General features: G+C 44.1%; 1 protein-coding gene across 1 annotated transcript in view; it reads right to left on the reverse strand.

Annotated features, from left to right (window-relative positions):
* Nucleotides 1-8,244, reverse strand: part of nr5a5 (nuclear receptor subfamily 5, group A, member 5) — a 9,383-nt gene extending 1,139 nt beyond the window's left edge. The window contains exons 1-7 of the mRNA XM_041235656.1: nt 8,157-8,244; nt 7,375-7,385; nt 5,202-5,384; nt 4,096-4,237; nt 3,091-3,908; nt 2,179-2,298; nt 1,277-1,424 (exon numbers count right to left, since the gene is read on the reverse strand). Of these exons, the coding sequence (XP_041091590.1) occupies nt 1,277-1,424; nt 2,179-2,298; nt 3,091-3,908; nt 4,096-4,237; nt 5,202-5,384; nt 7,375-7,385; nt 8,157-8,244 (1,510 nt within the window). The remainder of the gene's footprint in view (nt 1-1,276; nt 1,425-2,178; nt 2,299-3,090; nt 3,909-4,095; nt 4,238-5,201; nt 5,385-7,374; nt 7,386-8,156) is intronic.
* Between the last annotated feature and the right edge of the window lie 7,235 nt (nt 8,245-15,479).

A 15,479-nucleotide genomic window follows, 5' to 3' on the forward strand; every position in this document is an offset into this window, starting at 1 on the left:
TCTGGAATCCTTATTCAGTCAAATATCGTTCTCCACAACGTTACTCCAGCAGAAACTTTACAGAGTGGTATTTCCATCCCTGCTGACTGTCAGAGCCAGCTAGGAATGCAGGCTGGCCGGACGCCATCTCTCTACACTATGGAGAAGGACGCGAGAGACAGCTCAATCTGACTGCAGAGAAATAATCATTGGAAATATTGGAGGTTGATTCAAAGTAATGATAGTACAAAAACACGATACATGGTGATTGTTAACTTTTGTGTCTGGTTGAAGATGGGATTTTAGATTGTAGACCGCTGATGAAAGTGCCAGTTTGATACTGGGAACAAGATGAGACTGGTTTCATGGTGCAGATGGAAATGTAGCAAAAGGATCGTGAGTTATCATACAAATTTTATAATCGCACAGGACTTAAAGATTAAATTACAATAAAATAAGAGAAAGGGTGCTCCCCCCAGGGCAGGCTTGAGGCAAGAAGACTAAACTGCTCCCTCCCTCCCTCACGCCCTAAGAGAAAGGGTGTTCCCTCCAGTCCAGGGCAGGATTGAGACAAGGAGACTGAACTGCTCCCTCCCTCCCTCACTCCCTAAGAGAAAGGGTGCTCCCTCCAGTCCAGCGCAGGATTGAGGCATGGAGACTGAACTGCTCCCTCTCTCCCTCACTCCCTAAGAGAAAGGTTACTCCCTCCAGTCCAGGGCAGGATTGAGGCATGGAGACTGAACTGCTCCCTCGCCCCCTAAGAGAATGGGTTCTCTGTTCAGTGCAGTGCAGGTTTGAAGCAGCAAATCATCACAAACATTAAAAACATTATATTGCTAGAAGACTCTGACTGTGCTGATACTCGTGCTCAGAATTGCCTTTAGGGAGAATTTATTGGCAGGTATTCAAGAAATCCATTCATTAATATGTTGATTTTAAAACAAGAAAAGCTGCCCTCCCCTCACCTTTACAATGGAGTACAGTTTAATATTTGTACTGGCGTGCCGAGGGGTAACCTGAGCCGTATGGCAGTAAAAATGTCAGCACCTCAGATGAGAAGAAAATAATCTTCCAATCAGCTTTTAATACACTCAATTCGTAAATGAATTGCCACTGACTGATACTCAGTTGCAAAGGTGAGGGGAGGACAGCTTTTCTTGTTTTGAAAACAACACATTAGTGAATTTATTTAATACCTGCTGACAAACACTTCTTAAAGGATATGAGAATCAATGTCAGCACACCCCTATAGAAGACAATAGGTGCTTATGTAAGGCAGAGACACCCCATGTCTTACCAGGGTTAAAGAGCACCAGGTACTTGAGACACACAAACTCCTGTCTGTCCAGCTGGAGTGTCCTGAGCTTAGACACCAGCTCCTGAGAGCGAGACAGCAGACTGGTCAAGGTGTCCCCAGCCTGAGAGACGATGGTGGAAACTTCAATCTGGAGGAGAGGAGAGATGGGAGGGTTACCCTTTATAAAAGTCTCCCACATTAAAGGCACAGCAAAGTGTAACAAAGCATGGTGAAGCAAAAAATTAAAAACATAGCAAACCATGGTAGACTGTGGTAAACTGCAAAATTACTGTGGTAAACTTTTATAAGGGATGGGTCAACAGTAAATAATAATCTTTTTTTTTATTTTCTCCCAGTTTGGCATGCCCAATTGCTTTCCCCCTCACTGCAGCAATTCCCCACAGGGCTCAGGAGGACTGAAGGTTCAGCAGGCGACCTCCAATCCCACGACCGAGCCAGCTTCCTTTTTCACCCAGGAACTCGGGAGCGGATGTCAGTGAACTTCTGACACCTGGAAGACAAAGGCCAGGCCTGCAGGTGTCTGCCGTTGAGCTCACTGGCCAGCAGGGTGCGCTGAGGAGAAACAGTCCTTGCCGGTTTTGCCTCCCTGATCTACAGGAGCGCCAGCGCCAATGCGACGCTCTCTTCGGAGTCCCCAATGAAGACCAGTGACTCACCCTGCACACCACCTGGCTCTGCTTTTACCAGGTGAGCCACTCGGGGAGCCCCCCTTATCTTTTCATAGTCTTTTTTCAGTTTAGCTTTTTGTTTTTTATATGCTGTTAGGTGATTTTGTAAAGCTCTGAGGATTCAGTGCATCAGCTGCAACTTGCTTTGTGTGTTCATGCTATGGGTGGGGCAGGGTGTGGGGCGGGGTGCGGGGCGATTCTCCGGTTCCGTACCTGCTGTCCAGTGACCAGGTGCACACTGCCCTCCCTCCCTAGCGCCACCTGTCTGTAGAGATGGTCCATGACTAGCAGCTCTCCCCAGCAGTTCTGCAAGAGCTTCATCTGATCTTCAACCTGCAGAGCAATCAACGGCAGAACTTCAGCCAGAACAAGGACAAACTCTGAGAAACGTTTCAACCAGGAGCCTCTCTCAAAGTCTTCAGTGTTGAATACACTGAGAGAGAATTACAGTCGAAATGGCGTGGCTTTAACTATAGGGATCCCCTAAGGGCAGCGGGATACAGCTTGGCAAAAGCGAAAGCCAACTGCACCAGCCTGGGTTTAACTGAGAGGTCAGAGCTCTCAAACTAGCACACAGTTTCTTACAATATTTGATCAAGTTGTCAAAAGTCAAGGGTAATCCCAGAGTGCCAGTACTGCAGTTTCACTGAACTACTTTGCTCTCTTGTGTAGCAGGGGTTAGCGTTCTAAGAGGTGAATAGATGGGTTACTGTCATGTTCTTATTCAAAGTCAGAGCCTGGGTGGGTGAGATACTGATGCCATACAGTCATTTGAAATGTCTTTATAATATATAGCAGACCCTGACATTGATGTGATCCAGCCCTCTGAAATGTCTTTATAATATATAGCTCTAAACCCTGATATTGATGTGATCCAGCCATCTCAAATCTCTTTGTTGTGCCAGATAGTTTGTATCAGATGGACATTACAATTAGCTGTACTGCTTAACTGTTCTCATCTATTTTAAAAGTGACACTACAGGGTGCTGTGTAAGAAACAAGCTGATTTTCACCCACTCAAGGACTGACTTTTGGTGCAGCGGAGATCAGCTAGCCTCACGCAGCATGCTCTACGCTATTCTGTTCTTTCTAAATGATGGTGCAGTTGAGTGTTGGCTACGCTACCGTGAGATGCTTGAAGAAGACGCAGCCCCTGACCCACTCAACTAGAGTGAAGAGGGTCTGATCCGCCATCCTGCACATGATCCCCAAGGTGTTGAGCCGGTCGTGCTTGCCCCTGCTCGCCAGTTCCCTTTGCAGGTGCCCAAGGACCCGGGCACGCAGAGCGGCCTCCTCCAGCTCGCAGTGCATCATCTCGGGGAGGAGGCTGGTGGAGGATAGGGGGGGTCTGACCTGGGAGTTACACCTCCACTCAGACTTCACCTCCTGGCAGTAGGGATCGCACAGCTCCGGGAGGCAGCTTGGCAGGGGTGTCTCCAGGGTGGGGGAGAAGCCCAGGCCTGTGCTCATGATCCCCAAGGTGTTGAGCCGGTCGTGCTTGCCCCTGCTCGCCAGTTCCCTCTGCAGGTGCCCAAGGACCCGGGCACGCAGAGCGGCCTCCTCCAGCTCACAGTGCATCATCTCGGGGAGGAGGCTGGTAGAGGGTAGGGGGGGTCCGACCTGGGAGCTACACCTCCACTCAGACTTCACCTCCTGGCAGTAGGGATCGCACAGCTCCGGGAGGCAGCCTGGCAGGGGTGTCTCCAGGGTGGGGGAGAAGCCCAGGCCTGTGCTCTGTGAGTGCTCGTAGCTGCAGGGGGGTGGCGAGGGTGTGGGCAGTGCGCTCGCATGTGGCTGGGACGTGTATTCCAGTTTGATCCCGTAGACGCTGATGCTGGCAGGGCTGCTGTCCAAGCCTCTCCTCTGCTGTTTGATCTGCCGGTCCCGTCGGTACAGGGGGCCCAGTTTGTTTCGGCCGCCTCTCGTTCTGTCAGCTCTGACAGCTGAGGAAGGAGAGAAACAGGGATGAGTTGGACTGGGATTGAATTGGATTGAATACAGCTGGAATTGGAATGAAGTGATGTGGAATGGAATAGAACTGGGTTAGATTGGAATGGGATTGGATTCTATTGGTTTGACTGTGATATGAATTGGATTCTAGTGGCTTGGCAGTGAATGGCAGTGCACCACCTTCGAGCCTCATGCCCACACTGAGGCACTTGTGGAACCTGCAGGCGGGGCAGCGCGTCCTCTGGGTCTTGTCAATGGGGCAGCTCTGCTTCTCCAGGCAGGTGTAGCGCTTGTCATTCTGCACGGTTCGCTTGAAGAAGCCCTGGGGATGACACACAGATAAACACAGTGCAATACAATGAAATACACATTAACACATACAGAGGGTTTGAATGATCGTTCGAAGTATATGGTTTTTATTCACCGCAGGACGATGTCTCAGTAAATCAGAAGCCTGACAGGGGCGAGTGGTTTAAGTAAGGACATCCTCCAAAGGGGAATAAAAACAGCATACCAGAACGATCAGTCATTCTTTTTATACCACAAGCACATTTTAAAAATGAACAGCAATACAATTTGTACATTTTTTTCTATGAAATCAGTTAAATCATGGATTATTTTAACCGGTGGATCTTTACTTTCATTTTCAACAGACTATGCGTTGACGCGGATTCATATAAACCCTGTTTATAGCCTCTTCGCAACCATCTTTTTAGATAGAACCTTGAGCTCAGTCTGTCAATTTGCAGCCAATTTTAAGCCTGCTCCCCCTGCTCCCCTGTGCCGTACCCTGCTCCCCTGTGCCGTACCCTGCTCCCCTGTGCCGTACCCTGCTCCCCTGTGCTGTACCCTGCTCCCCTGTGCAGTACCCTGCCCCCCTGTACAGTACCCTGCTCCACTGTGCAGTACCCTTCTCCCCTGCACTGTACCCTGCTCCCCTGTACAGTAGCCTGCTCCCCTGTGCTGTACCCTGCTCCCCTGTGCAGTACCATGCTCCTCTGTACTGTACCCTGCTCCTCTGCTGTACCCTGCTCCCCTGTGCTGTATTTTTTCCTGTATTCTGCTCCCCTGTGATATACTGCACCACCCATTCTTATGCTTTACAAAGCTTTATGCAGATTGTAAAGAGGATTCAGTTTCTCACGGTTTCTCCAGCAATGGTAAATCCTGGAACACACAGCTCAGCGCAGTGCTTGCAATTGCTGTGCCCTATGTTGCTTGGGCGTGTGTCAGAGCTATTATTATCATCGTGCTCTGGAGCAATAAAAAGCCTCCCCTACTCTCACCTTGCAGCTCTCACAGGTCAGCAGTCCATAGTGGTATCCAGACACTCTGTCCCCACAGACGGGGCAGGTCTCTCTGAATGAGTCTTCCCAGCTGTACTCTGTCTTCACCTGCAGGGCTGAGGGAATCAGAGAGACAGATTCATGTAACACCAGGGATGGTAATAAGACTCCTATTGCATAGTACTTTCACCCATTGCAGGTTTCAATACAAGCTTGGTTAGCCCCAGTGTATGGGTAACAAGCTGAGGTGTGGCTCTTATTAAACACATAGTAACACCAGGAATTTAAAAGTGTGTCCCAGACGAAGCTTAATAAGTTAAAACTGCAGGCTGTGGGTACAAATAAATAGCTCTGAAAAAAAAAAGAAAATAAACATGCACTTTGTAGAGTTCCCATTGCACACACTATGAAGGAAATAGGCTTGGAAGCATGGAGCTCACTCTTACAAGGGAAGGCCCACAATTAATTCAATGCTTAATATTTCACATTGTTTTCTTGTGTGATCAGTATTTCACATTGTTGCATGTATAATCAATATTTCACATTATTGCATGTGTAATCAATATTTCACTTTGTTTTCTTGTGTAATCAATATTTCGCATTGTTGCATGTATAATCAATATTTCACATTGTTTTCTTGTGTGATCAGTATTTCACATTGTTGCATGTATAATCAATATTTCACATTGTTTTCTTGTGTAATCAATATTTCACATTGTTTTCTTGTGTAATCAATATTTCACGTTGTTGCAAGTGTAATCAATATTTCACATTATTTGCATGTGTAAATCAGAAATGAAGTGTCTGTTTTGAGTCAGTGAATAAATAACAGTTTTTCCTACGATTCTCAATACACTTACAATGAAGTTTTATATTACGCTGGTCTGCTTGTCTCTTACTGGGATCCCAATATAATCCCATTTCGTAGTTTTACCCAAAGAAAGACGCTTCTAAAGTCTGGCAGTTTTGCCTCCATGCTTTTCCTGAGATTACATTGTGCATTTACCTTAGCTAGCCTGGTTTGCCAAGTTTTTTTAACATGCTCTGTTCCACTTTGCTTTTACTGTGGTAGACTTTCACAGTAGAAGGGTAGGTGCACCCAGTTGTGTAGTCGAGGGTCTACACAGGTAAACAGCATTTACCCACTTCTCGTATAAGGGATACAGAGTTTACTCATTTCTACTCTCCTGTGATATGCAAATCCTGGGTTAAACAGGCAAGATATTTTAATGGTGAGTGTCTGTGTTGTGTTGCTGAGCGTGAGACTGGCAGGTGAGAGCTGTCAGTCAGAACTGAGCGTGAGCAGGGGGGGCATGGCCACTGGACTGCATGTTCTGTGTGAATGTGTATAAAAACATGAATAGTCATAAAAAATAAAAACTGAAAAAAATCTTAAGTGATTTATTGTTAAGATTATGACCAGAGTTACATGAGGATATAGCATCGATAAGTGCGTCAGCATTGCAATAAAACTACCCATATTAACAATGTCTTTCAAGTTAGTAATGATTGCCATGCCATTACATTCTTCAGCAAACCATGCCGAAGTTTGAATGGAGGATCAAGGATCTTCAGCACTGCTTAGCTGGCCCACAGACACACATGTGGTAAAGCTTCAAGCCTGGATTCATTAAAGGTTCTGCACAAACGGATTATGAAAGATGAAAATCAAATAAACAAAAAATCTGGAAGAACTTAACGTCTTTGAAAGACTGACTATGTCAGCCATATCATGAACATAATAATCAGTTCAAACACATGTGTAATTCAAATATAGCCAATTGATAAGATTTTTTTTTGAAATACAGTAGTTTTACAAACAGTTATAAAGACTAAGGCGTTGTCAATGCTTTGAATTCACCTTTGAAAGCCCCCTCAGCTTCCCTTTGAAAGCCCCCTCAGCTTCCCTTTGAAAGCCCCCTCAGCTTCCCAGGGTGGTGAGTGTTTCTGTTTATATGGTGGAGTCATGTCAGTGCTTTCAAGTTCTAAAGTGGAGATAAAACCGTGTGTCTCGCGAGGGCAGTTTCCTGGGCTTTGCAGCTTTGCAAATTTTCTTCTGGGCTTGCGGCGTTTTCTTGCATTGACACATGATATTTCACATTACGACCACATCTGCCATGTTTGTAAAACCTCTGCAAATTTACCTTTAAAAAAACATTTGTTAAATTCTTACCTCCAGAAACCCTGGGTAAGGAATAAAAAACCTCTAAATCTGGAGGGAAACCCTGTGATCTGGCAGCACTGAGCACCCGAGAGGAGAGATAACTGTGTGTGGGGGGAAGGAGGCTCTGGTGGGCTGAGGGCCAGTAACACTGTATCTATTCAAGCTTACCCATGTTTTTTTATTTCCCAGTACACCCCTGGCTGCTCCGATGTGTTAAGGGGTATAGGAGTGGATTTGTAGATTTAAGACGCTTTTCATAGAAGGCAGAACACATAGAAAGCTGTGTGTCTCTGTGTGCTCCTGTTTAAGGAAGTATTTTCCATTACAGATTTTGTTATAAATCCTCATGACGATATTGTCCTTTATAAAGCATGTACTTCCGCACTACAACAGAGGCATATATATATATATATATATATATATATATATATATATATATATATATATATATATATATATATGTAGCTGATTCAGACAGGGCCCATATACAAGTTCTCCATAGTAAAAGCATATCAGAGTATTATAAAGCACAGCAGAAGCATCGTAAAGCATACTGTAGGTAGGCATTGTAAAGCCCAGAGAGGTATGGTAAAGAATATTAAAAAAAAAAACACGACAAACTGTGGTAAACTATGGTAAATGCACAGCTTAACCATGGGAGAAAACTGCAAAATATAGTGGTAACCCTTTATAGAGAGGGGGTTTAAAATCAGTTGTATACTTTCGTGGTACACTGATAGATAGATAAAATGCCTGCGATTTGTAATGTAGGAGCGCAGTGCGGTACTCACAAGCAGCGGACACATCACTCCCCAGTAAATCCTGAGCACAGTCGACGGAAGAAAGCGTGGCGCTTGGGTCCGGGGAAAAGAGGCTCATCTCCAAACGACACGCGCGAACCTGCGATCTCACAGCAGAGCAGGCAGGGGAGAGCTGGGAGAGACTGGGCTACCTGGACTTTGTCCCTGTGTGCAAGTGCCATAAACCTAGCGCTCCACCCCAAGACAGCGCTGCATCAGCCAGGGAAACGCAGCCTCGACCCAGAGGAGTTTGAACCAGCAACAGGCAGCCAGTGGGCTGCTGAGAAGAGGAGAGAACAACAGGAGCTTTCTGACACGCTGCATCTCGTAGGTGTGCTAAACAAAGTTTTTAAAGTTGCACATTGCAGGCCCTGCTCTTATAACAGTAAAAGTGCTTGATTACACTTTGCTTCACTTTTACTGTGGGAAACTTTTATACGGGAAACCATTGATAATCCAGAAGGGAGTATCAAGCTGGATTTTATTCATACAAACAGACTTAAATGGAGGTTTAAATCCTCCAGTAAAATAGATCACAGTATTTGATCAGCCCGTGAAGATCCTCAACGCGTTTACAAGTGACAGCCACTGAGTGGCACTGTGTGCTAAAGGAATGTTAACCAAAATCCACTTTCTTAAAGCTTCCTGGGAAAAAGATTGCAAATTCAAACATGGATCCAAAGGTTTTCTCACCTGTCGTTCAACTTCTGTTTGGCCCGCTGCCTGATCGGTGCAATGAATCACTGAGGGAGTTTGTACACTGCGTTAATTGGCCAACATGCAAGCATTTGATAAAATCAGGCCACATTCAAAAGTTTATAATCCATGGACTCTGTCCAAAACATATTGCAGCCCTGAGGGGAATTAGACTGGCGTTCCAATAGGAAGTCTTAGTAACGCATAATTATTCTTGCCATGCATAAGTTGATTTGCAATGATCTGTTTACTGAAGTTCAGTTCCACGTAGTTCACTTATTAACAGTCAGCAGGCAATAGGGCTTATAAGAATGTCAAGATTTGTTTGTAGGGTTAAGTATGATAATTGCAAATATAGCCAAAGGAAAAGCATTAGGTAAACCTGCAGAAATACAGTGATAAACTTTTAAAAGGGTAGAGTCCAATGTGGCTTGAATATCTGGCAACGTACATAGCTTGGGGGGGGGGGGGGGGGGGGTCATTGCTTCCTGCAAATCTGTTTTGGTGCCAACTACGGATCAGTCCAGTTTCATTTTCAATCTCCACATATCCGAACACTCTCTAATGGCCATGCAGCAATGGTTCTGTGGTGAGGGCCACTGCACTGGGATGAGGCGGCTGCTTGGAAGGGAAGCATTGTGGGCAAGGCTGGCAAGCAACAGGACTACAGGAACAGGCAAGACAGCGGAGGTACAACTAAACAAAAAACAAATACAATTCAAACCAAATAATGATCACACAAGAGCAAATACACAAATACACAATCACACAGTCATGCAACACACAGTCACTCAGGTCCACAGTCAGACAGACCCACAGATACAGACAAACACTGACACACAGTCATAGACAGACAGACAGACAGACGTGTGTGCATTGTGTTGAAGCAGGGGGGAAGGTTGTGGATGCATGGCGTATGGTGTGATCAGGAAAATACTGGCTTTATTGACAACTGGGTTTGGAATCGGCCACACTGTTACAGAAAAGATGGGTTGCATTTGAGTGTTCATCACATCATATGGAAGGGCCACCTGGTTAATTATAGGAAGGCTCTGGCATTGGTTAGATCTCATATTATTCAAATTTAACTGAAATAAAAATAATCGTCGATTTCTTTTTGCTACCCTAGACAAATTGATTGACATTGGCTCCTCGCTTAGCTGCAATGACTTTTTAAACTTTTAAAAAAATGAAATACTGGACATCAGAACTCAGATTACAAAGGCACCCTCTTTTAAGAGGAATCTAGCGCAATATTACCAATTAGAACTGTTCAGGCTGCTATAGAGGCTTTTTCTTTGATTCATTTACAAGAACTGGCAGTATATGAGAGCTACCACTTTACTATTAGAACAGGTTTCTGGTGTATCTGAGAAGTTTCAGTCTGGATTTCATGCTGCACACAGCACCGAGACGGCCCTTGTCAGAGTTGTGAATGATCTGCTGATAACGTCTGACTGGGGCTTTCCATCAGTTTTAATTGTCTTCGATTGAAGTGCTGCCTTTGATACTGTAGACCATTCCATCTTATTGAATTGTATTGAAAACACAATGGGACTGTCTGGCCTTGTCCTATCCTGGCTCAAATCTGATCATGATGGGTTTCAGTTTGTCTCTATTGGGCTGGTTATTCTTTAGTCAGAATTCTAGTGGCGGTATTCTGAACAAGCTGCAAGCAGGATACCACACATTTTGGGACACCAGAAAAAAAGTGCATTACAATAATCTGTTCTAGATGAAACAAAGGCATGCATTAGTCTCTCAGCATCAGATAAACAAATAGGTCTAGCTATATTTCTCAAACGATACAAGGTTACTTTAGTAACTTCCCTAATATGATAGATCAGGATCAAAGATGACCCACAAACTCTTAATTTCTAGTTTGTTTTGATGAGAGACTGCAAGGGTCGAGCTCATGTAATTCCACATTTCCTTTTAGTTGGTTCTGTGATCTCACTAGCTTAACCTCTGTTTTATCTGAATTCAACATTATAAAATTCTGAGACATCCTGCACTTGAGGTCTGCAAGACAAGCAGCCAGTAACTCCCCAGCAGGAGTATTTCCTGGCTTTAGGGACAGATATAGCTGGGTATCATCCACATAGCAATGGAAGTTCACTCCGTGTCTGTGGATAATGTCATCTATAGGTAGTATATATATATAATGAAAACAGCAAGGGACCTGGAATGGAGCCCTGTGGAACATCACAGACAACTTCCGATAATGCTGATTTTACCTCCCCAATAGAGACAAACTGAAACCTAGATAAGATCAGATTTGAACCAGGATAGGACAAGGCCAGACAGTCCCACAGTGCTTTCAAGATGATTCAGTAGGATGGAATGATCTACAGCACTTAGATCAAGAAGAATTAAAACTGATGGAAAACTCAGGTCAGAGTGCTCTCCTGAGTCCAGAACACTTAGAATGGTGGTTCTAGGTGCTCGGGTTCGAGAGTTACGCCCCAAAAACAATGCGTTGTTTGGTCACTTCTCTCTACTGTAATGCAGTGACCCCTGGGAGTTTTCTCTGTGGCATGTCTCTATAGATGCACAAGGTTCTTAGCTAAGGAAAAAGACCACCCCGGGTTCGTACGCACTCCAGTCACACAGTTCTAAAATACATTGTATCCTATGGACAGGCTTGAGGCCTATATAAACAAATCTGACTAGGGCATCTCGGTCCTAGTGCAACATGAAAACCAGACTGAAATGTATTGAATATACCATTAAGAGAAGTTTCATGAACATACATATACATACATATATACATACATTGCGGAAGTATTTCTTTTATGCAGAATCAGACACTGAGAATATTGTTTTGTGGTCAGGCTGTATTGCCAGTCGAGCCTTAACACATTCTCATATGGCTGGCTAGTCTGCCTGTTGGAGGATGATGAGATATGAGGAGGTGTCCAATCCAGTTACCTATAAGTCCAGCCTGGCTGCTGGGCAGGCGCGTTTCCCTGCCTGCTGGCCGATGGATGGGTGTGAAGGTTAATGAGTGTCGATGACATCAATGGAGATAAACCTATCCAAGGGTGCTGCTGTTATCTCTCAGATGCTGGGAAGCTAGTGCTATGAGAGCTGTAAAGCCATTAAAAAACAACATGTGCCAATTACTGATTGAGCACTATCGACTGCAAAGGAAAACAACTCGTCTGAGACACGCCAGGGCAGCCAGGTCTGATTCAAGCACACAAATATGAAGTGAGATTGTGAACGCACACACACACTCCCAGATACACACTGGAACACACACACGAACATGCACACACACACACTGAAACACCGAAACACGCTCACTCGCACACACAGACAGACATGCTGAAACACACACACACTGCAACACGCACACACTGACACGTACCCCACACGCATACGCATGCACACGCTTTCTCTACAGGTAGACAGGTGCACTGATTCTACTGAATCAGAACCACTCACATCATAACAGTAAAGGACAAATAAAGAGAAATTAAAATGGCGCTCGATGTTAATGTCTGTAGAAACACTTGCTATTGAACCAGCAGAGATACAGCAGCTGTAAACTGTGTCATGGATGGATCGTGTTGCTGTTCTCTATGGACACCAGGTGTCAGCGTTGTAACATGAAAACAGATCCTGTGCTGGGGCTTCCAGACATGCACAAACTCTAGTTTATTCTGCTTCAGTGGATGTTAAATACTGTGGTAAGCCAAGTATTCCAGCACAAATGACTTTTGAATAGTCAAGACTGTGAGGAAGCGAGGCGGGGAAGTATCTTAACTTAAGGAGGCAGTGTGGTCTAGTGGTTAAAGTCCAGGGCTGTGTGACCCTGAACAAGTCACTTAACCTCCTTGTGCTCCATCCTGCAGGTGCGATGTTAAGTCAATGTCCAATTGTAAGTGACTCTGCATAACAGCCTATCTATGTAAAGTGCTTTGTGATGGTGGTCTACTATGAAAGGTGCTGTATAAAGATATTATTATTATTAATCTTGCACGACACACTGAAGCCAATAGCAGGAGTGCACTGAAGCCCGTGCAACAGGACTATGCTGCTGATTAAGTTAAAAGTAAGAGCATGTTTAAATGCATGGCTGGTTTCTTAGCAGTGTGTTTTCAAGAGTTTAAATTACAGTGGACTGAATGACAGGCAGAGGGTGCTCAGGTCTGGTGCATTCTCTCTCTCTCTCTCTCTCTCTCTCTCTCTCTCTCTCTCTCTCTCTCTCTCTCTCACACTTGCTGATTTTAGACAGTGACACTCTTAGTCAAATACACCTGAGATTGACACGTGTGGTATTTTTCATTTGTATTTTTAGAAAACAAATGTCAAAATCTTTAATTGATTTACATTCTTAGCAGTTGACAGTATTTATTCAAAAGATGATATTCAATTCCAGTGGAAAATACAATATAACACTCAAATAGCATGGCCTCCTGATTATTTACACAGTAATTTTGCAGTTTTCTTATGCTTTTTCCATGGTTATATTCTGCATTTACCGTAGTTATACTATGCTTTACCATGCTTTTCACTGTGCTTTTACTATGATAAACTTTTATAATGGTTAGTTTACCATGGTGTGTTTTTGAAGCCTGGGACTTGAAATAGGGATTGTGTGCTTGTGACTTTCGGAAGGTTGCATGCTTTCCTCTTGGCTTGAGGTGAGACTGAACTGGTGGCCTCCAAGGCTGGGAAGCCAGGGTTACTACTCCCAAGGGGAACATGAAGAGAAGGATAACGGACGTTAGACGTTAGAAAATTGTGAGTGGACTTGATACGGTTATGCAATGTGGATCAACGGTGCACGCTTTCCTACGCACAAGGGGGTCCTGGACCCATCGTGACCCGGTGGGGTCCAGGCAGTGCCCCTGGGAAATGTTCACATTTACAGCAGTGCAGTCAATTTTACACCTAAAAAAAGATGAAGACATGGGGAGCCTGGGTCCATGAAAAATCATACTGTTAGTTGGATGGCAAAATCTTTATTTGCATTTAAATAATTACATTATGTGGAGATTGGAACTAACTCTAAATTAGTATAATATTTAGGATTGATAGTTGAAGATGGTGAACTGGAAAATGCTGCCGTTCTCTCTGGTGTAGATTTTCTGTGGAAGGTTCCCAGCCCAGAATAAAGAAAAGGAGATTCTCTAAACTATGATTGCTATCCTTGCCAGTTCTTGAGAAATATTATTTGGCTGCAAGGCTATATTCAGTGCAATACCAGATTTTCAAAATGTTAATGCATGAAATCATTTGGAAAACAATCTGACTATTCACTCCTAACTGGTCCCAAAATAATTTTTTAAGCATTTCAAATGAAAAGAGTATAATGAGCACAGTCAGTCACAATACAATATAGCAAAGGAACTCTTTCAGTTCTTTCAAATAAGACAAGTCCTCACAATGACCAGAACACACTAATAGGATTCATCCAATCGAGTAAATGGGATTGCTGCATGCTAAGCCGTAAACCCTATGAAACTGCAGGTCGCAAATAAAAAGGAAAGCTTAATAAATGGACTATATTAGCTGAACACGTGTGCTCTTTTACACACAATAGTAACCCAAAGCTCTTTTACAATATAAAATATAAAGACCATATAGACATCACAGATCACAGAAAAAGAAACAAGCAAGCAGAATGCACAGCGTTTAACAAAGAAAGAAAAAAAGACATTACAAAATCCGACAAAACAGCGAAACAATAAACACCACAAAATGTGTGCAATAAAAAAATAAAGACCGGAAGGGTTTATATTATAGCCTAGTAAAACAGGTGTGCGCTGTCTTTGTAAACACTGATATGATATTAAACACGTCTCGCTTTGCATTATAAGCTTTCACAATAATTTTCAGCAAATCGAGAGATCTTGCTAGGAACGCAGGGTCGGTGAGGAAGGCAGTGCCTGCTGTGTGCTGTTCCTCATTGAGTTGTCAGGTAGTGTTTAGTTTGTCAGTTGTTGAAGGAGAAAAAAAACAAGTTCAGCTATTATACTAATTTTCACATAATTTATTTTTGAAATGCCTTAACTGAATCAACATGTGTTATGTCATAACATTCTTTTAAAAAACTAAAATGCAACCTCCCTCTGAAAACCAGTTGTCAATTTTAGTTCCTGGTGCCACTACTTCCAGTAGGCCTACTGTTCAGCCAGAGAGCTCGCGCAGACACACTAAAAGGAAAAGTTGGGGAGATTAAATGATGAAGTATTGGGGAGAAATAAAATACTATTCAAGTACAATGAAACTGGAGTGCGAAAAATGGCGTTTCACCAAAAATATTGGGGGGACGGCATCCATCCCAAAAAGAGGGGACGCTCCCCACCCCTGAGCCTTACACTGAAGAGGACAAGAAGTCGCCCCGACTAACAAGGATCGCGTACGCTTCAGGAGATCAGCACAGCCAGACCTCCGAGACAGAGCCCTACGGGGAGACAGGGATTCTGAAAGAGAGAAGGAAATGAACGTACAAAGAGGCCAGAGTGGAACACTGGCACAGATGAAAGCAAGCTGTTAGTAAAGAATACAGGGCTGTCCCCTGGCTCGGGGAGATCCATCCTCTCTGAGGGGAGACTGAACCGATCGGCCTGCAAGGATGAGGAGCAGAGGGAGACTGGAGCTGCG

Source organism: Polyodon spathula, chromosome 38 (assembly GCF_017654505.1).
Source record: "Polyodon spathula isolate WHYD16114869_AA chromosome 38, ASM1765450v1, whole genome shotgun sequence".
NCBI lineage: Eukaryota > Metazoa > Chordata > Actinopteri > Acipenseriformes > Polyodontidae > Polyodon > Polyodon spathula.